Source organism: Mus musculus, chromosome 2 (genome assembly GCF_000001635.26).
Source record: "Mus musculus strain C57BL/6J chromosome 2, GRCm38.p6 C57BL/6J".
Lineage (NCBI taxonomy): Eukaryota > Metazoa > Chordata > Mammalia > Rodentia > Muridae > Mus > Mus musculus.
In genome coordinates, this window is record NC_000068.7 from 165852164 (window position 1) to 165873911 (window position 21748).

At 50.0% G+C, this 21748-nt stretch overlaps 1 protein-coding gene across 51 annotated transcripts in view; it reads right to left on the bottom strand.

Annotated features, from left to right (window-relative positions):
* Zmynd8 (zinc finger, MYND-type containing 8) overlaps nucleotides 1–21748 on the bottom strand; it is a 114830-nt gene that overhangs the window by 68012 nt on the left and 25070 nt on the right. For 24 of the 51 annotated variants that reach the window (NM_027230.5, NM_001363018.1, NM_001363019.1 and 21 more), the window contains one exon: nucleotides 705–716. The exons of 23 other annotated variants lie outside the window; for them this stretch is intronic. In NM_027230.5, coding sequence (NP_081506.3) covers nucleotides 705–716 — 12 coding nt within the window. Of the gene's footprint in view, nucleotides 1–704; nucleotides 717–5891; nucleotides 6365–10022; nucleotides 10184–21748 lie in introns of those variants that run through there. 4 more of the 51 variants (XM_006499403.2, XM_006499387.2, NM_001252585.1 and 1 more) reach the window with 3 other exon arrangements.

Sequence of the window (21748 nt, forward strand, 5' to 3'; positions counted from 1 at the left end):
AGGACCATGTTTGAAATGCTCTCAAGGAGGCCTGGGTCATTTGGTGAGGGTGTGCAGGTGACACAGTCACTGTGGCTCTGTTCCCAAACCCTGAGTGACAGGTCTGTACTTTCTCTTCCTAGAATCTACCTGTCTCTTCCTTCGGGACACTGAGTCTTTCTTCTTATCTAGGTGCCAAGGACACAACAAGAGAACCCTCAAACCACCTAGATTTTTGCCTTCCCTTTTAAAACAAACAAAAATAAAAACAACCCAAGGCCCACAGGCCCCGACTGACTTGGCACATCTGTGGGGCAATCACCTATCTTTACATGGGAAGCTGTCACCAACTTTTTAAAACAAAACAGCCCTTTCCACGACCTTGGCGACAAGGCCATGACCACGATTTGAATGTGAGAAACACACACACACACAGAGGCTCATATACTTCAACTTGCAGCCACCAGCTGGTGACGCTGTCGTGGGAGCTGTGGTATTGAGGAGAAGGAGCCTCTCTGGAGGAAACGGGTCACTAGGGGTGGACTGTGACATTTTTGAGCCAGGCCCAAGCCATGCTTCCTGTTCTGTTTCTACCTCCTGTGCAAGAGCTGTGGTCATGAGGAGCCCGACTGCCCACTCCCGCTGCCACGGATAGCACCGCCGACCACCACCTCCTAAGATGGCAGCCTGCATCCCCTCAAGATGAAAGCCAAAATAAACCTTACCTTCCTTAGGTTCTTGTCATGGATTTGGTCACAGCAACAAAAAAAAATAACACATCAAGTTACTAGAAGTGGTCACACAAGCAGGGGTGTTGCTCTGACACCCAAGAAACACATCTCCACACCCTGCCCAACAGCAAAATCAAGACACCCCCGAGACACTTCAAGGAGGCAGTGCGCCCCATTCAGTTGGCTAAGAGTAGGGCAAGCCCCTCCCCCAGGAAAGTTCTCATGCCACACCCACTCCCTGTCTGAGACCCTTGTCTAAAGGCATCAAACAAAGAACTCGCACTGACTCTCTCCTTAAAAAGCCCCACCCACCCCGGTCAATTTGCCCTTGGTTTTATACTCTTGCCACTCCACTACCAATCCACCTGTTCACCTGTAAGACCCACAATTCGTTCATGCCCGATGGTGGGCTCATTAACTTAGGGACAAAGGTATGCCCTGGTGCACCTCACACCCTGAGAAACTGAAGTGAGAGAAGCAGAAAAGGATACCAGGAGCCTAGAGGGTATCAGCAGGTGCTCTCTGCTTCAACTTGACACTTTACCACCATGACTAGACACAAACTTCAGTGACCACAAACAGGAGTGGCTTAATGCGTGGCAGCCATACAACAAAACATTCTCTGGCCACTAAGAACGCTAAGTGCAAACTGCAGAGATGGCTCAGCGGTTGAGAGCCCTGGCTGCTCTTCCAGGGGACCTGGGTTCAATTCACAGCAATCACATGGTGGCTCACAACCATCTGTAACACCAGTTCCAGGGCACCCAATGCCACCTTCCAGCCTCTGCACGCACATGGTGCACCTACACACACACAGGCAAAACCCTTGTACACATTTTAAAAATCAAGAAGAAGGCTGAACATAGCCAGGAGACAGAGACAGAGACAGAGAAACCTCCATGACTTTGCGAACAGCTTGGTTGACAGAGTGAATTCCGGGCCGGTGAAACCCTGTCTCAAGATGAAGAACGTAGTGGTTAGTTCAAGGATAGATCCGTTATGTGCTTCTGTGCAAGCGAAAGGACCCGAGCCCAGACATCGTGTAAAGTTAGCCATGGTTGCCTGAATCTGTAATCCCTGCACTCCTTTAGCGAGATGTGAGGTGGACAAGAGACTCTCCGGAAGCTTATGGGCCAGGTAGACTGCTGTATGCATGGCAAACAAGGGGGAGATAACTGACATCCAGGCGCTCTCTCTCTCTCTCTCTCTCTCTCTCTCTCTCTCTCTCTCTCTCTCACACACACACACACACACACACACACACACACACACACATACACATACACACACACAAACACACAAATCATGGGTAAGAAAGACATCTGTATTCACGGGCACTTGTAACCCCAGCACTTCGGAGGCTGAGGCAGATGGATTGCTGTGAGTTCCAGGTCAGGCTAGTTAACAGAGTGCCACACACTCTCCACCCCTCCCGCACTGAAAGAGTGATGAGGTAATACAGAGGGTGCCATTTGGTGGCAGAGCACTTGCCCAGCAGGCACAAGGCTCCCGGTCCCATCCCCCAGCACCAAGAGGGACAGTATCTCTCCAGGGACTCCTGTATGGCAATCTCCAGCCTGGGTCCAGTTACAAAACAACACGTCTAGCGCCTCCAGGAGGCGACACGCCCCATCCCCAAAAGGATGCGATCCTGCATATAAACACCTGGAATACTCCAGGGGGGACCCCAAAGTCCAGCCAGGTTCCTGGGGGAGCAGGTGGGCGTCTCAGGAGGCGGGCCTGCAGAAGGGATTATATATCAGCATATACCCTGGTGTACTACAGACAGTGTGACTTTATCAAAGTAAGGGAAATGAAAGGGATTTAGAAGGCTCAATTGCGCATGAAAGGCAGCAGGTGCAGGCAAAAGGCAATAACGAGTAAAGGAGGGCGGGGCCCCTGAGTGATGTCACAGGCAGATAAAGTGGGGGCTGGGCTGCTGTGGGCCGCAAGGCCTCTGGAAGGAGCTGGGGGTTTGTTCTCCGTGCAGCTAATACAACCCATCAACTCTGCCCATGTCAGAGCCTAAGTACTTACTGCAGGTGACCTGGCAGGGTGGTGGTGGCACACGCCTTTAATCCCAGCACTTGGGAGGCAGAGACAGGCGGATTTCTGAGTTCAAGGCCAGCCTGGTCTACAAAGTGAGTTCCAGGACAGCCAGGGCTATACAGAGAAACCCTGTCTCGAAAAAAACCAAAACAAACAAACAAACTGCAGGTGGCCTGGGGTTCACATGAGCACGTCTCAAAAGAAACAATACTCTGGCCAGTCCAAACCAGGAACTGACCAGGCAAATATTTGCTGTACTTACAAACTCCAGGCTAGTGGTTAGGTTTAGAGAAGATTCCCCCATGGGAGACAAGGGTCTGTTTCTAGGTTGTCTCAAGATTTCTTAGCTGGCTTTGGAAGTACTTCGGTTCTCAAACTCAATTCCATTATGTAAGACCCCTAAGGACGGTGACACGAAGGACCAGCCCATCAGGAAGGGGATGGGGCACTGTGGACCAGAGCGGTACAGCCTCAGAGCCAAGCCTAGACCTTGACAGTCTGAATCTTTCCTCTGTGAGTTCCAGACTACCTTGGTCTACATAGCACAAAGCATCAGGGGGCTACATAGAACTTGTCTCAGATCACCTCAACTCTATCTGCCGCTACGAGCACAAGGACTGCCCCCAGAGCTTATGGAAGTCTAACTGCTGTATCCAAGCTAAACACCGGTAGCATCTTAGGAGCTGCGGCTGGAATTATCGTTTTCAGAATACTAAAGGGCAGGTCAGCCCTACTGCCTAAACGCCTCCCTGTCCCACTGGGAGCCCTATGGCCCTGTGGCTTAAACACCTCCCTGATCCATCAGGAACCCAACATCCGGTGACTGTACTGTACACTGATGGGAAGAAACCCAGCTGTCGTCATGGTAATGAAATCACCATAAGGACCGCTTCCAGAAAGCTGAGTCAGACTTTTACTTCTCTAATGATCTGATTCTGAGGAGGGTACATTGCTAAGCGCGTCTCATGTATAAATGTGGGATGATGACAAACAGCCACCACCAGCTGTCTCACAGAGGAATGAATGGTTCACCTTGCATCCAAGAAGTACTTTTTTTTTTCCTCTTCCACCTTCTCTGGACTAGCAGGACACCATTTGCTGGCCCTTCACCAACTTCCTGCCTCCAATCCACCCCCTCAAAATGAGTCTGACTCTGACTGTGTTAACTTGGGTGAGGGAGCAGGCCTGCTTTGTGGAGGAGATGGCACAGTGACTCAGGAACACAGCCTGGACTGGGGCAGGCAACAGAAGCTTCTCCTCTTGGTGACATTTCCCTGAAGTTAGTAAGAGGCCTCCTGGGTATTAAGAGCTAAGAGTGTGATGTAATCCTTCCAGAGCCTGTGTCTTAGGAACCATCAGAAATGATCAGGCTCAGCACTTCCTGCGTGTCCTTTGACTTAAGGGACAGTTCACTTCAGATAACGCAGCTATAAGCAAAGACCTGTTCAAACTACTTCAAATGTATTTCCAACACGATACAGCTATAACCAAGAATTAGGGCCAGGATACGAACCCAGAAAGTAGAGTGGTTCCAAAGCAGACATTCCTAAGTACTGCGGGACAAGGCCTTTGCACCAGATTGGAGTCCGTGCCTCTAGCATACACCCATTTGCTTTCCAACTGCAGGCGGAGGGATGCGAGCACGGACCGCCCAAACTGAGCCTCCAATATGATGCTATCTCAAAGGTGGTCTCTGGGAATGCCACACACCTCCTCACCTTATCAGGCTGTGTCAGATCCTAACTTATGAGACTAGAGACTCCTGAACCCTACCCTACAACTGTCCTTCCCATCTCCAACTAAGCCTAAGAAACCACGATGTGCCAGGCACCACCCACGCTCACATCCACACCCTGAGCCTGAGTCAGGGCACCCCCAATGCCCCAGGGTCTATACAGCGACACACTTCACAGGGAGCTGGGTTTCCCAGGGGGAAAGGGACTGCGGCTTAAAAACTGGGTGCTTTGTGTGTTTTTGTGGGTGTCAAATTTCCATAATGATGCAGATAGTAAGCCCACTGGCACCCAGGAGCAAAGACCAGTGGGACAGAGGTTGACAACACATGGCTGGCCCCATGCCAATAAACAACTTTCTGAAAAAAAGTCCTTTGGTGTTTTGTTGTCTTGTCGTTGTTTTTGGAAAAGGAGCCGAGGAGATGGCTCAGTGGTTAAGCGCCTTTTGCTCTTGCAGAGGACCCAGGTTCAATTTCTAGCACCCACTCTTATCTGATGTGTCAGCTCTAGAGCCCCAATGTCTTTTTTAAGAAACAAGACCTCCCCCTTCTTCCTCTTCTCCCTCCTCCTCTTGTCCCTCCTCCTCTCCCTTCACTACCCAGTCTAAAAGGAGCTAGCTTTCTTCCAAAGAGCGTCCTAAATCAATCCCACGAGTTCAAAGTAATGAAAAATGTCGGCCTCCATCAAGTGGAAAGCAAAATGGATCCTGTACGTGACTCCAATCACTCTGCACACGCTGGAGAGATCCTGGATACCGCAGAGGCCTCTGGGTCTAAAGCAGCTGGGGCACAGCAAGTGCCCACATAGGCAGAACTCCCAGAAACTACCAGCCACAATGCTGCCTACTTCAAAAGGGGGACCACCCGCGGCCAGCTCTCCCAGAAGTGGCAAGGCTGAGCCCCTGGTTAATCATTTCCAAAGCTATTCCAGAAGACACAGAGCAGGTACCCAAAAGGGCCTCCCTCCCCAGGAATCTCTGGCACTCCCCAATGGGTAATTACATCATAAAGACACAAAAAGCCCAGAACTTCCTCCTGGCAAAAAGCAGATGCAAAGATGGGGGCTGGGGTAAAACTGTCCCTCTAGCAAAGACTGTGGTGGGAAGGTGGACCCAGAGCACTGCAAGAGCTCTTTAAATGACCCCATCTCTCACAAAAGAACACGGCTTAGGCCCTCAGAGACCCCAGGATCAGGCTGTACCAGCGCAGGCCTTCCAGGGCTGGAGCCAGAGGCAAGCAGCCTCTGCAGGAAGCAGGCCCAGCAGCTTCTCACCCAGAACCAGGAAGTGCGTGGAAGGAGGAGAGAGGTCACACTCAGCTTGGGAGAAAAATGTCCCTTCACCTGGCGGCTTCCACACCAGCAAGTGAGGATCAGATGGCTCAGGGGGGTGGGCACTTACCCGCCATAGAGGCAGCTTGGCCGCTTAGAGAGCCTGGCTCCTCTGTTCCAAAAGAGGACAGTAGCAAGCTCCCGGCGGCAGACATTCCTGCTTCCGGCGGCTGCTCGGCGGCCTCTCCCAGGGGGAGGAGGAAGCCGAGAGCACAAGCTGAGAGTCACCACTTACCAGGCCAGCTCTGGTCTTAAGACTCATTAGATAGCCCGGCAACACAAGGACACCTTTGCAATAGGCCAGGAAGAGCCGGGCCGGCCTCGTATCCACAGGCCTTAGATCTATCTAATTCATCACCCTCGGCTGCCGTGTGGCTGTGCAGGACGTCATCCGTGCACGGCGCCCAAGAGCCATTTATTATGGGAGACTGGAATAAATACACACAACCGCTGTGGTTCTGAGGACATGGTGGCTGTGGGAGAAGGGAGGTGATTTGCATTTTGAACATGTTCTTAATTTTTTTTTTTTTTTGGTTAGGGGTTTCCGACTCCCTTTAGTTGTGACGCTCTTTCAGCCATGAAGAAAGCCTGCGGATCTGTCTCTACAGTGCCCCCCACCCTCTCCAGGCATCGAATCAATATGTGAAATGCCAACCACCAAAAAGACCAAGCAGGACAGAAATGGCTATCAGCCAAGAAAAGAGGCTGACAAATTGTGTTTAACCCTCAACCACCAGACTAGTGGCTATAGCTTGGGCCTTCCTCATATTCAGCTTTGGGGGGGAGGGAAGTGTCCCAGGCTAGAGAGAGACAGAGTCAGTACTGCACACCTCCCAGTCCTAAGACTTCCTCCAGCATGGGTACCTAGCTAGGTCCTTCCTTTGGTGCCCACCAAACATTGCTGGCTCTGAAACAGGTTCTGGGATTGATACCAAACACATTCATCCCACCCCAGAGCTAGGCCCCGGGGCCTGTGGCTTGTAAACTACAGAGGGGGGAGGGGTGGCAGCAAGAGAGGGCCTACTGATTCATAGGGTCAGACGAAGAAGGAAGAAGGGCTGCTGGGAGCCAGGCCATGCTCGCCACAAGCACAGAAGGGTTCAGGCTCCAAAAGTCGCCCTAATGAGGACAAGGAAAATGCCAGAAAACAAGGAAGAAGGGACAGGCCCTGCAGGCAGCTTGCCGTGCTCATCTGGGCAAGCTATCTTAGTCGCAGAATGTGGCCCAGATTATCCCGGTGAGAGGGATGTTTTGGGTCCCTAGAGCTTGGGTGTGAGAGTGGCCCTGCAGCAAAGCTTGGAGCAGCCAAACACAGGAAGCAGCAGGGAGATGCAGCCAGACAATGGAATCCCGTGGGCTAGGGCATGCAGAAAGGCCCTACAGAAAGGCCAGGAACTAAGCAGAGTGCACAACAAGGGATCACAGGAACCCGAGTTTGCAGCCTGGAAGAAAACTTAAGAAACCAAGAAACAGATTCCTTTTCCTAATCCCATTCACTCATTTAGCTATCTGTGTGTCTGTGTATGTCTGTGTGTGTGTGTGTGTGTGTGTGTGTGTGTGTGTGTGTATCTCCTGTTTGTTGCTGTGTATGCCAAAGCTTCGGGGTTTTCCTCTTCCCAGCCCCCACTCCCCTCCTCCCACTGGGGTCACAACCCCCACATGTCCCACTGGGGTCACAACCCCCACATGGAACATGATGTAACAACAGCTCCAGCATTATAGGAGATCCAGGGAATCCAAGCTCAGGTATTTGGACAACCAGGAAAGGAAGGCTCTGCTATCTCAGGACTACAGCCAAAGATGGCAGCAACAGCACTGGACACCTCTCACCTGGGAGCTCCTTCTGCCAGGAGGTAGGCTGAGTATGCCCATTTTGTGAATATGGTAACTGAGGCCTAGAGGACAAACTAACTAGTAAACCCAGATGCCTCAGAGACTGACAGAGGAAGGATTTTAAAAAGGGTAGACAGGAGAAAGACCAGGGCTTGTGGATACAGGCTGGAGAGAGGGCAGGACCAAAGAGTAATTTCTCTATTTCTCACCCAGAATGAGCTCATTTTAGGCCAAGGCTATTTTTAAAAATAATTTGTTTATATTATGTTGGGGGGGGTGCATATACCACATGGACTATGGCCAGGAGAAGCTATCAGATCCCTTGGAACTGGAGTTGCCAGTGGTTGTAAACCACTATGTGGTTGCTGGGAATCAAACCCAGGTCCTCTGTAGGAGCAGCCAGTGCTCTAATCCACTGAGCCATCTCTTCAGGCTCCCAATATCACAGCTATTATTTACGAAAGACTACTTTCAGAATTCCCCCAGAACCAGGACATAATTCAGTGGTAGGGCTCACATAGTTCAATCCAGGGAAGGAAGGGAGGGGACACAAGAATCTCATGAGGATGGGACTACAGCTGATCCCAGCAGGCACCGTGGCCAGGTGGCACTCTAAACCCTTCCTGCCCAGGCAGAGCCTGGCTATCTCAGTTCTGTGTACCACCAGTTAATGCTCCATGAGGAAAACCATGCTTAGAACACACACACACAGACACGCACACGCACACACAGCCGTAGCTCTGGGTGTGCAGGCTACGCCATCTAGTTCAGCACTGAATCCAAAGTTACTTGGTCTCTTTGTCCCTGTGGGTTCCCTTACAACTATTAAGAGTCTTTCTTGAAAGCCCAGCATGGTGGCGCATGCCTTTAATTCCAGCACTCAGGAGGCAGAGGCAGGCGGATTTCTAAGTTTAAGGCCAGCCTGGTCTACAAGGTAGGTTCCAGGACATCCAGGGCTATACAGAGAAACCCTGTCTCAAAAACCCAAAAGAGTCTTGAGGGCTGGAGAGATGGCTCAGCAGTTAAGAGCACTGACTGCTCTTCCAAAGGTCCCGAGTTCAATTCTCAGCAACCACATTGTAGCTCACAACCATCTGTAATGAGATCTGATGCCCTCTTCTGGTGTGTCTGAAGACAGCTACAGTGTACTCAAATAAATAAATAAATCTTAAAAGAGAGTTGAGAGAGAGAGAGAGCCTTTCTACACGGAGAAGACCATGAGTCACTGCTGTCACTCCCCCCGCCCCCCACCCCCGTAGACAGGGGAAACCTCAAACCAGTTTCCCCAAAACTTGCTGTGTCCCGACCATGGCTTGCAAGAGCAAGCCCGTCTGGTAAAACCTCACAGGCCGGTTCGGTTCACCAAAGCCCCTGCATGCTCAGGACTCGATTCCTGACCTGATTGAACCGCTTCTATGCCCCATCATCCCAGCCCACCCTTCCCACTCTTCCCCAGATGGAGGTCTCTGAATGCGTGCTCCTCTCAAGGCACAGGAGGCTCCTGATGAGAGAACAAACTAAAAAGAGGCAGCTACTCTCTGCGCTCCAGACTTCTAATTACCCATTCAGAATGCTAAACCTAAATCCTGAGTGGTGGCTCACACCTGTGATCCCAGCATTCAAGAGGCTGAGGCAGGGGGATCTTCGTTAAAGTAAGGCCACCCCGGGCTACAGAAAGTTCTAGGCTACCTAAGGGCTACAGAGTCAGAGTCGTCATCCCTACCCCATGCCATGATGAGATATTCTCAGCTCTGCTTGTCCAATCCCCTCACAGTCCTCGTGCCACAATGAGGTAAGATCAATTCCGCTCCGCTCGTCCAATCCCCGCACAGCACCCCCACCCAACCCCGTGCCACAATGAGGTAAGATCAATTCCGCTCCGCTCGTCCAATCCCCGCACAGCACCCTCACCCTACCCGTGCCACAATGAGGTAAGATCAATTCCGCTCCGCTCATCCAATCCCCGCATAGCAGCCTCACCCCACCCGTGCCACAATGAGGTAAGATCTATTCCACTCCGCTCGTCCAATCCCCGCACAGTCCCATGCAGTGATGCGCCAAACTCACGCTGCTCCTCCAATCCCCTCACAGCCCATGCCATGACGAAGTATGCTTGGCTCTAGTTGTCCAATCCCCTCACAGCCCCAGGCCGTGGATAAAGTAATCCGGCTCCGTTCATCCAATGCCCTCATAAACTCCTTCTTCTGGGTAAATCAGTCATGCTTTCTTTACATCTAGCTCGCCCCTCCCTCCATGTTCTGTAGCCAGTCTCCTCCGCAGTCGTTAACATCAATCAGCCTTTGGCTCAAATGTCACCTCCCAGTGGGCCTTCCCCGACACCCCAGCCTGCAGGCTCCTCATCCCATACCCTGAAGTTGTGGGCTCTTCATTCTCCACGACTCTCCTTCCTGAGGACTGTCAGACACCCTCTGTGGCGGCTCACATGCGCAGCCTCGGTGTGTCTCCTCCAGAACATGATGAGCTTGGTCTCAGCTGCCTTGCAGGGCACACAGCCTGGCTGACAGGGGCCTGAAAGATGGATGTCTGACTGACTGGGCACAGTGACAAGTGGAGGTGGGTAAAGAAACTCTGAGATGGGCTATAAAGATAGTTCAGTGGCTAGAGCACTGGCTGCTCTCCCAGAAGACCTAAGTTCAGGTCCTATCACCAAGACTGCAGTTCACAAACCCCTGTAACTCCAGCTCCAGGGGGTTTGACTCCTCTGGCCTCTATAGCACCCCCACTCATGTGTACATACCCTCACACAGACACCCCACACATGCACACATAATTTAAATTATAAAAATAAATCTTGAGGGGCTGGAGAGATGGCTCAATGAGTAAGAGCACTGACTGCTCTTCCAGAGGTCCTGAGTTCAATTCCCAGCAAACCACATGGTGGCTCACAACCATCTATAATGAGATCTGATGCCTTCTTCTGGGGTGTCTGAAGACAGCTACACTGTACTTACATGAAATAAATAAATAAATCTTTTTATAAAATAAATCTTGAGAAAAATTATTTTGGGGTTGTTTTTTTGTTTTCTGAGACAGATTCTCACAACTCAGCCAGTGCAGTTCTGGCTGGCCTGAAACTTGTTTTATTATGTTATCTGTAACAACATATGTTGTCTTGCCAGGCTAACCTCAAACTCATAGAAATCCACCTGCCTCTGCCTCCCAAGCACTAGAATATAAAGCCTGGCTTGGGAGGAAATTTTTTAATAAAGGCGGGGTTTCTACAATTATGCAGCCCAGGTTTGCTTTCAACTCATGATCCTCCTGTCTCAGCATTCATAATGCTGGAGTGGCCCTGTGTCAATATGGTTTGAAAGGCAATCCCCAGACTGCAGAGGACGAGGGGCTCCTGCTGGGTCAATAACAAGTCGAATAATAAATAATGGAGCTCAGAGCTGCTGAGAGAGAGAGACCCACAAACCAGAGGGGATCAGGCCATGTCAGGGAGAAAGGAGCCTGAGAGGATCTGCCTAACCCATTCCATCCATAGCTGGGTACTACTTTTAAATTTTTAGAAAAGCATCAAGCCCTGCCCACTTGGAAAGACGAGGAAAAAGACTTCAAATAAGAGGAGTCACAAGGACATCTGACCAAGAAACCAGAAGCTTCCTCCATTCCCTGCAGTACCTGCCCAGGTGTCCCCACCTGTACCCCAGCACAGTGCTCCCTGGAGACCCCAGCATGGCAATATAGCCTTCAACAGCGACAGTGGGGTGTCCCGTACACTGTCTGTACCTCCTGGACGTCACTGAAGTCTGCCGTGTTTAGCCCCCACACACTAGACATGGGGCTGGAGCTACTGAGAAAAGAAAGGTGGCTGTCCTTAGGCAACTCTGAACAATCACACAGAACTAGCAGCTGCCATTCCAGAGGGCCTGGCAGGCAGACAGGCCACTGGAGAAAGTACCCACTCATCCTATGTGCCTGAGAGACTCTATGACCTTATCCAAGTCAGTGAGAGGCCTTGGACATTCTCAAGTCTGTAGTATGTACACAAATTCAGATCGAAGCTAATTCCTTTCAGGATCCTTTGAGGGAAGCATTGACTTTGGAGCCTACGGGAGTCTGCAAGTTCATTTGGATTTGTTTATGTTTTGGGGTGTTTTTAGTTAGGGCTGTTTCTACCATGCTGGGGATTGAATCCTGGAACACCTACTTTCCCACCATGCCACATTTCCTCCTGATCACAAGACAGGTATAGGTGTAAACAAAAGGCTAGAGAAGCACTCATTAGACACACACACATACACACACACCACAGGGACAGAGGGGACACGCCTAGGTATCTGGAGATACAAGAAAGGGAAGAAGAAGGTGGTCCTCAGAGACCAGCATGGCAGGGTCACAAAGACAAGAGCAGGTAACAGGACCTGCAGGCAGCCAGAGGAGGGCCAAGTGCTCAGGAACACTGTGATTTGAACAGGGAAGTGGGGGGTTAGCAACACAGGGAAAGACCTTAAGTCCCTGCTCCAAAGCCCATCTTCAGGGAAGAGAGAGTTGGCAGAGCACCGGTGATCACTGGGAAAAAGGAGGGGCCATGTCCCAGAGAACAGTGACTCTGGAGGGACAGAGAGGCTGACCATTTCAGGGACAAATTATCGGGGCCTACTAATTACTCACAGGCACTAGATTTTGCTAGAGAAGAAGCCACCTCCCCAGCCAAAAGGCTGCTTTGCCTTTGCCTTCATGATCTAGGGTAGAAGTTCCAACCATCGGACAAAGTCAGGCTCAGTGTGCCTATTGTGTGTGCACGGAAAGAGAGCCACAAAAGGGTGCAGTCTCAACTGAGGCCTTAAACCTGGAGGGGGAGTCAAAGAGATGCAGGGGGAAAGGGGGGACAACTAGGATGGCTCAGCAGGTAAGGCGCATGCCACCAAGCCTCATCAACCTGGGTTCAATCCGTGACCCACCTGGTGGAAGGCAGAACTGCCTACCAGCTCCCACAAGCAGGCCGCCTGACTTTCCCATGTCTGCACACACAAAATAAACAATCAAATGTAACCCTTAAAAGAAAAACTAAACCTGGAAAGGAGAGAGGTTGATAACACCTGAGAGCCAGAAATGGCTCTCAAGGGAATTTGAAAGGTCAGTTGTGAATCGGGCACAGAGGGGAGCAGGAGAGCAGTGAGCCCAGCAGGCCAGGGCCAGCGATGAGGGTTGCAGCAATGGGCCCATCAATAGTAACCAGGGAGGTTTGCCAGTACACAAGGCCATGGGCCAATCTCTCTCTCTCTCTCTCTCTCTCACACACACACACACACACACACATACACACACACACACATACACACACACACACACACACACACACACACACACACACACACACACATAGAGGAATGCTCCAGAATGTTCCAGGCAACATCATAAGCAGATATGACTCTGTCTTTCAACCAAGAGATGAGCTCAGCCTTTCACAGACAGCAGAGGCCTGGTACAATGGGTTTGCTCTATAGTTTCAGCTCTCTGGAGGCTGGGGCAAGAGGATCACATGAGCCCACAAGTTGGTCTGGGATGTAGCTCAGTAATAATATTTGCCTAACACGTAGAAGGCCTCAGTACCACCACCACCACCCCACCCCCAAGTACCTCAGGCTCTCTTGCCCAGCCTCAGAGCACAATCCCGTAATCATAGATACTCTGGAGGCTAAGACAGTAGGATTCCAAGTCAAAGCGCACCTGGCATTCAAATGTTTAGGTTACAGATCCCACAAACCTCGAGAGTCCAACCTGAGCAACAAGACTCACTCCCAGAGCCGGGCATGGTGGTGCACGCCTTTAATCCCAGCACTCAGGAGACAGAGGCAGGCGGATTGCTGAGTTCGAGGCCAGCCAGGTCTACAAAGTGAATTCCTGGACAGCCAGGGCTACACAGAGAAACCCTGTCTCAAAAAACCAAAAGAGTCTTTCTTGAGGGCTGGAGAGATAGCTCAGTGGTTAAGAGCACTGACTGCTCTTCCAGAGGTCCCGAGTTCAATTCCCAGCAACCACATGGTGGCTCACAACCATCTGTAATGGGATCTGATGTCCTCTTCTGGTGTGTCTGAAGACAGTGACAGTGTACTCACATACATGAAATAAATATGGCTGGAGCAGGGGCCAGAGTGAGTGAGGCCGGAAAAAAAAACAAAACAAAAAAAAAAAAAAAAAAAACAAAAAAAACGATTACTTGAATGTCTGGTTGGTAAGAGAGGCCCAGATGCTGAGACAGGCCCTCCACTTGGTACATTTGTTCTAAGACCTTTGGAGGAAGAAAAAGGACATTCTTTTTAGGGTGGAAACACTTTGGGATGACAGTCTTCTCCATTAATAAATAAACTTCGGGGACTTAAAAGCACTAACTCCTCTTCTAGAGGTCCTGAGTTCAATTCCCAGCAACCACACAGGGTGGCTCACAACCAACCATCTGCAATGGGATCCGATGCTCTCTTCTGCGGTGTGTCTGAAGACAGCTGCAGTGTACTCATATAAAAACAAACAAACAAACAAACTGGACATTACTATGAGCGGGGCTTCAAAAATGGGGCAGGTGAAGTTTCCCTGTGTCAACCACAGAGCTCAACTGCATCAGCCGGGCAATTTTAGTGAGTAAAATCCTTGCTAAACAACGAGGATGGGAATCCAGATCAGCACCGCCCCTGTAAAGAGCAGGTTGTAATCTCCATGCTCCTGAGACAAGGACACAGCAGGGTCGCTCTTGCCAAGAGGAGGCCGCCAATCTCTAGTCTGAAAGCCATGATCAGAGCTTCAGCATTTTGGGATAATTTAGACCTGATTAGGGAGGAGAGTTCTCTCACACAGACTTGCCACTAAACACTGCAGGGCTGGCACTTCCTGGGATCTCAGAGATGTCAGAGTCAGGACAGTTTAAACTACCAACGTTTCTTGAAAGGAAACCTCACAGCGGCGCTTCTGCGCCATGGCTTAAAAGCACTGATGGTTGTTTTCTTAGAGATCCCTTGAAAATGACAGAAGGACTCTTATCTCACAGCCTTGCTCACATTCAATCCCTTTGTGAAAGTCTTAATTTACACACAACAGAGAAAGATAGAGGGTCCTGTGCTAATCAAGGTCTGGGACTATTTAACAAATTGTTCTAACTGTACTTCTCTAGCATCCTGGCTCTGTAAACACATCCACCCGCAGGCAAGTCTCACAAAGAATGACAGTGTTTGGGATTTTAATATGTTGGGCTTCCGCTACATCTGCGCCCGGTTTCCGAGGGGACCGTTCCCCTGCGTTGGTGACACAATGCAGACACCATACAGCTGCACACCAGCACTCTGCCCACAAAATGTACACGCAGCAGGATCAAGATGCAAGCGGCCTAAAGAACAGGGAGCCTCCATCCAGGGAGTACACCAGGCTGCGGCAGACTCCGGGTTTCTGGCCTCTGAGGCAGGGCCTTGTCTGACTCACACAGTTATGGCCAAACTCCTGCAAGGAAGTGTGCTGTGACCAGTCTTGCACAGAGAATGCAAAATGACAGCCCTGGGCCATTTCCGTCCCCTTGATGTGACTTTCTGGGTTCATGAACAATCTTTGAGAAACTGGTCTACACAGAGAAACATCTCTGCATCTAAATGAGCTACTGTTGCAAGAAAATGGCAGGTTCATCCCAGCAAAGAGACAGTGAGCCCAATTCCTGGCGCTGAGCAGTGAGGTAGATCCCCCACCCAACCATCAAAGCCCCCTATTTTCCCTATGCTGGCAGCCATTATGGGTATCCCTGCTGGCCCTGAAGGGATGTGACTCAGATGTTTAAAGCAAAAGACAAAACCTGATACCACACCACCCCCCAGCCCTACTTGGCCACTTCATTCATCCTCACGAGCCTCAGTGTCCTAGACTGTGAAATGGGAATACACTCGTCACAGCAGTGAGCTAAGAATCATTGAGGTGAGAAGGAAACACTGCCCGGCGCCTGGGGAGACCTCAGGAGCCGCTCACTGTGCCAGCACTCCTGGTAGATGGTGCTTCTGATTTATGCACGAATGGCTTACAGCAGACTGTCACCCTCGGTCACAAATGTCACCCTGGCATCTTGAAAGCCTGAAGGCTTTGTCTCCTGAGAAGTGCGCGCTCTGGAAAATGCCAAGGATGATATAAAGGAAGCAATAGACTCGGGAACTACCCTATTAATAATAAGTGATCACATAGGAAGAGAGCTGCTGATTGATATTCAGAGAACCTAAAAGCCCTGCAGACGAGATGCGGGAATAGGATTTGAGAATTCAGAGCTAGGTCAGCTAAGATGGCTCCGAGGGCATCTTCTCCCACCACCCAACCTGAGTTCCCAAGTCCTGAGACCCACAGACCACAGAGTAGAAGGAGAAAAAGTTGTCCGAGTAAGTAAACACACCAGGGTTGGTGGTATTTGCCTTCCATCCAACCCCTCCAGAGACCAAGTCGGGAGGACCTCACTGACCAGCCTGCTCCACATATTGAGTTCCATGCCCAGAAGGGCTGCACGGTAGGAGCCTACCTCTGAACAAAAATATAAACAAAGAATTCCAAAGTATGTTGACACACTGTCCCTACTCCCTTTAAGCATGTAAGTTCAAGACCAGCCTGGGCAACATAAAAACATCTCAGCTCAAAGAAAGAAAAGAAAGCATTAACTCTTGGAGATCTGTGGCAGGCTTGAGGAAAGCCTATGCTAGCTCTTATGTTCTTGGGCTGTGGAAATGGCTCAGGAGATAAAGATGTTTGCTGCCAAGCCTAAGGACTGAGTTCTTTCTATCTTTGGGGCCTACATAGTTGAAGAAGCAGATCTCACAAAGTCTCCTCTGGCTTTCGGTACGTACAATGTGGCACAAAGACATTCACACACATACACCAAAATCAATGCAAGAAGCCAAACTCTCAGCTGGGGGCTGAAGAGGGAGGGGGTTAGGAAATCTGAGCACCTGCCTAGAAAGCACAAGGCCCTGGGCTCAACCAGTCGCCTCTCTACCAATTCCTACCAATTCTCTACCAATTCGACTCTGAGGTCCCAGTGCCAGCTGGACTTCACACAGCATCAGGCCCTGAATAAAAGACCTGAGCTTCTCCAGATGGCCCACCTCATCTCCGGAGGAATTTGTTCTTACTTGTGGAGCCAGCCAGGGTGGGTCGGAGTGTCTAGACAGCAGCCAAAGGGCAGCCACAGGACACATGGCCTGTACCCTATTGTTCCCGAGGAGGCTGGTGAGCCAGCCAGCCACACCCAACCAACAGCCTTCCTGCCATGAGACAACTGACCACTTCTGCTGCACATAACAGAAAGAGAGAACCCACACAGGACACACACACACTTAGCAGTGGTGGTACAGGGGTTGGGAGGCGATTGGGGGGGGGGGATATGGCACACGTGTGCCCCTCTTCCTCTCTCTTCAAGTTAATTAATTACTTATCTTTTGGGGACTGAAATACTGAACATGGAGAACCACACGAAAAGTGGCCTAAAGGGACAATTAGTGTTCATAGCCTGGATCACCACACTGGGGACCTCTGAGATAACCAGGATTGGAAGAGGGATAAGCCTTGTCCCCAACACATCACAAATGTCATAGCTTGGCCACAACAGACTTCAACTCTATGAACCTCAGTGCCCCAGGTCAAAGCTCAGGCTGTAAAATCCAAATGACACTCAGGTGACTGAGAAAGAGGAGTGTCCAGATACATACTGATGTGGATGCAGAGGTGTTGTAATCCCAGCCCTTGGGAACAGAAGTCAGGAAGATCCAGAGTTCAAGGCCACCCTCCACTACAAAGCACTACAAAGTAAATTCAAGGTTAGCTTGGGTTATAGGAAACTGGGTCTCAGAAAGGCAAACTGAGGCCTCGTGTGGGAGCACACGCCTTTAATACCAACACTTAGGAGGTAATTCAAGACCGGTCTGACCTCCAGAGGACCTGACTCAAAATAATAACAATAGTAATTAATAATGAGATGGCTCCGCAGTTAAGAGCACATACCGCTCTCGCTGAGAAGCTAGGTTTAATCTGTAATACCTACAATTCATAACGGTCCCCCAAGTCCAGAGCCAGGGATCTGAAGCCCTCTCCTGGCCTTCCCAGCACACACATTTATTTGCTCATACCAAACAGACATCCACATAATTGAAAAGAAATGAATATCTTAAGAGAAAGATGCCCTTAAAACAGCAGCAACCAGAACAGGCCCCTCTCCACAAAGGAGGACCACCAAAGGGCTGGCACAAAGTCCCTTAGAAACAAGAGGGCCTCTCCCTCAGATTCTGAGCAGTGCCGGGACGAGGCCAGCAGGTCAACAGGCTGAACCACTGTAATGGAGGAACAACACTCCGTCCTTGGAGTTGTGTCCGCATGCACACACAGACAGACATTTCCCGGTTCCCAGGTAACTAACCCTGGGCAGCCCCACACAGCTTACCAAGCTGGATGGACACATCTACCTCCACAGCCTCTTCTTAGAGCAAGAACAAAAATATAGCCAGGAAGATCTCCCTGTTCTCCGTCTATCTGATCGTGGCTGGGATTTGGGGGCGCTCTCCTGTTCACATACCATTCTGAGCACCCTATGCGAGCAAAGCTCACCTGAACTTTCCCATCCCACTTAGGGAAAACTAAGCCATAAAATATAGCTCTGCTCTGGCAGGGGCAAGCAGGAACCAAGGAGTCTGGCTCTCTGGCCTGGGGTAAAAACTCTATGTAGTTGGCAGCTCCACATTCTAAGGTATGGTGCAGTGATAGGAAAACTTGAGATCCCAGCACTTGAGAGGTAGAGGCAGGAGGATAATCAGACGTTCAAGGTCACGTTCACTTTCATAACAAGTTGGAAGGCAACCTGGGATCTGTGAGACCCCACCAAAATTAAATAAATAAATAAATAAATAAATAAATAAATAAATAAAATCAAAGTTCTGAGGTCAGTGGACAAAGTACTCACAGCAAAAGCTAGGCAACCCGTAAAAAGTGCCATGTGAAAAGCCAGACCCAGGAAGGTGGATATATAACCCCAGATCATGGGGGAGAGTGAAAACAGGCAGACACTAACCAGGAGCATGATGGTCAGACAGTCTAGCCAAAATGGCCAGCTCCAGGTTCGGTCATCCCATGTCACCAAAAGTAAGATGGAGAACAAGAGAAAGATCTCCAAAGCTACCTCAACAAGCCATACTTAGTCACAGACAAGTGCACGGGCACATACAGCGCGCACACACACACACACACACACACACACACACACACATGCGCGCGCGCGCGCCACATTATCTTGCTCTTAGATGCACTTGGAGGTCAAGGTCCTTCTGGAGAAAATGGTGTGCTCTTGAATAGCAATAGGCAGAAGAGCCCAGGATAGCAATAGGAATAATGACAGAGAGCCCTAGAGAGCTGGAGATAGTCAAGTATCTTTCTTAAATGTAGGTGTGTGTATGTGTGTATCTGAGTGTGTATATGACACATGTATATGCCCCACCAGAAAGGTATTGGATCCCAAGCAGCTAAAGTCATAGGCAGTTGTGAGCCATGGGTTCTCTGGAAGAGTAGCAACCACATACCTTGACCACTGAGCCATCTCTCCATCTCCCCATGCCCCCATTGATTTGAGTGGGTCAGGGTCTACTGAGTGTACACTTGAGTTAGCAGTCTTCACTGTCCACTGCAGGTCAGCCTAAAAATACTCCAAAGCAGCTCACAAAAGGCAAACCTGAGGAGCCAGCTTCCCCAGTGCTGAGATGGCCACACTAAGGAAGGCAAGTGGCCCACACACTAACAGAAAGGAGCTAAGGGCCGGTGAACTGGCTCATTGGGTAAAAAAGTGCTTGCCGCCAAAACTGAAGATCCGAGTTTGATCCCCAGGGTACCACGTGGTATAAAGAACCAACTCCAGCAAGCTGTCTTCTGGTCTCTACATATGTATAACAGAACGTGCATGTGTATGTGTACACATGCGCGCAAAACTGCAAAATAGATAGATTTTTTTTTTGAGACAAAGCACATGAACTCATGGCTAGCCACCACAGACACAAAAAGGCATGTGCAAAATATAAAAATAAAAAAACCCACACAGACAGGAGCAGCAACTGTGAGAACACACAGCTTCTGTTAACCTAGAAGCAGACAGCCCAGCATCTACACACGTACCCAGCACACCAGGATCTTGGTTTCTAAGATCACTGTCTCAAAAAGGGCCCAAAGCAGACCATAAAGATGACGAAACCAGAACATAAATGGTCATAAATAGACAGAGACCGTGAAGACAAGCTGGCCCAGGGATACCCGGAACCAACCCAGAGCGCTCCCAGCAGCCCAGTGAAAGCAATCAGTAGTAAGCAGCAATGGATGAACCCCAAGAGCTCATGCATGATCCTTGGGTCTGCAATTACACAGAAGAACGATGAAGCACCTAGGGAGGGGTCTGCAGGGAAGGCTCAGCAATTAAGAGCACTGGTTCTTCCAGAGAGGACCTGGGTTCGATTCCTATATGACTCACAACCACCTATAACCCCAGTTCCAGGGTATCCAACACCCTCTTCTGGTCTCTGTGAGCACCAGACATACACAAGGTACACAGGCATACCCATACAAGCAGGCAAAACACCCAGACACAGAAAATTAAACAAACAAATAAAATAAATAAATAAGGGCTGGTGAGATGGCTCAGTGGGTAAGAGCACCCGACTGCTCTTCCAAAGGTCCAGAGTTCAAATCCCAGCAACCACATGGTGGCTCACAACCATCTGTAATGAGATCTGATACCCTCTTCTGGTGTGTCTGAAGACAGCTACACTGTACTTACATGTAATAAATAAATAAATCTTTAAAAATAAATAAATAAATAACCCTTTTTTGGGGTGGGTGGGAGGGGAGAGACAGACATAAGGGAACATCATGTCCACTGTACAGAATTCTAACGCCGTCACACGCTGTCCTGGAGGAGGGGTGCAACCCCCATGCTCATGGGATGTGGCTCAGTGATTTCCTTGTAAAGAATATTCTGTGGGGAGCACTCACTGTCATTAACAAGCTCCAGGTCTCGTCCCCAGCACCACATAACCTTCACATGGTGGCACACACCTGTAAGCCCAGCACTCAGGCAAATCACCCCTGACTACATGGCAAGTTTAAGGCTGGCATGAGCTACCATGAGCCTCTGTTCACACAGGCAGGCAGGCAGGCAGGCAGACACACACACCTTTTTTTTTTTTTTTTTTTTTTTTTAGTACAATTTGGAAAATGTCAAGGTCAACAAAAACAAAGGTCTGAGAAACTGAGGAGACAGTCAGTGTCACAGAGCGTCACAAGAGCATTCCAGAAGAGAAAGGGGGCCTTTGCCAGGAAAACTGAGGAAGTCCGAATCCAGTGTGGGCTTTATAAATCCAGGACATTTAGATGTGCCAAGTCGGACAGAAGCAGGCAGCCTAGAGAGGGGTGAAGGGGGGTGGGGTGAAGTAGGGCTGCATAAGGATTCTTGAAATCTAAAACTCTTAAAATGAGCTTACTCTAAAACCAGGACTCAAAAGGGGAGAACGGCTCCCTCAGAATGGACAGCCACCGAAAGCCTTTCTAGCAACATCTGTGTTGAATCTGTGTGATCCGGAGCAGGCTGCCAGAACCCAGGACAGCATGTTCCAGAAAGACAGAGACACAAACTCCCAAGGACAAACAGAAGGACACAGGGAACAAAGCTGGGAAGAGATGGTACAGGTGAACGGGTGTCACAGGGAAATGGAGAGGCAGGTCCTGGTGACATTGGAGACGACAAGCAGAAGGATACGAGAAGGTGGGTGGAGGGAAGATAACCTGAGTGAGGACAGGTGCCTGTGTACACGTGCACACACGGATGGAGTCTCGAGGTCAACCTCAGGCCTTACTCAGGTGCTGTCTGTCTGTCCACCCACTGTATTTCCCCAGAGGCCTCACACTGAGACCAGAGACTCAAGGCAGGATTTTTACATAAGTTCTGGACATGACCTCAGGGCCTCAGCAAGCACTTTCCCACTTGAGCCATCCCCTCAGCCCTACAGAACGGTCCTCAGTGCCCTGGGGAAGTCATCCAGAGCTGGCAAGCAGACAGAGGGAAAACAGCATTTCATTACGAACCAGGCA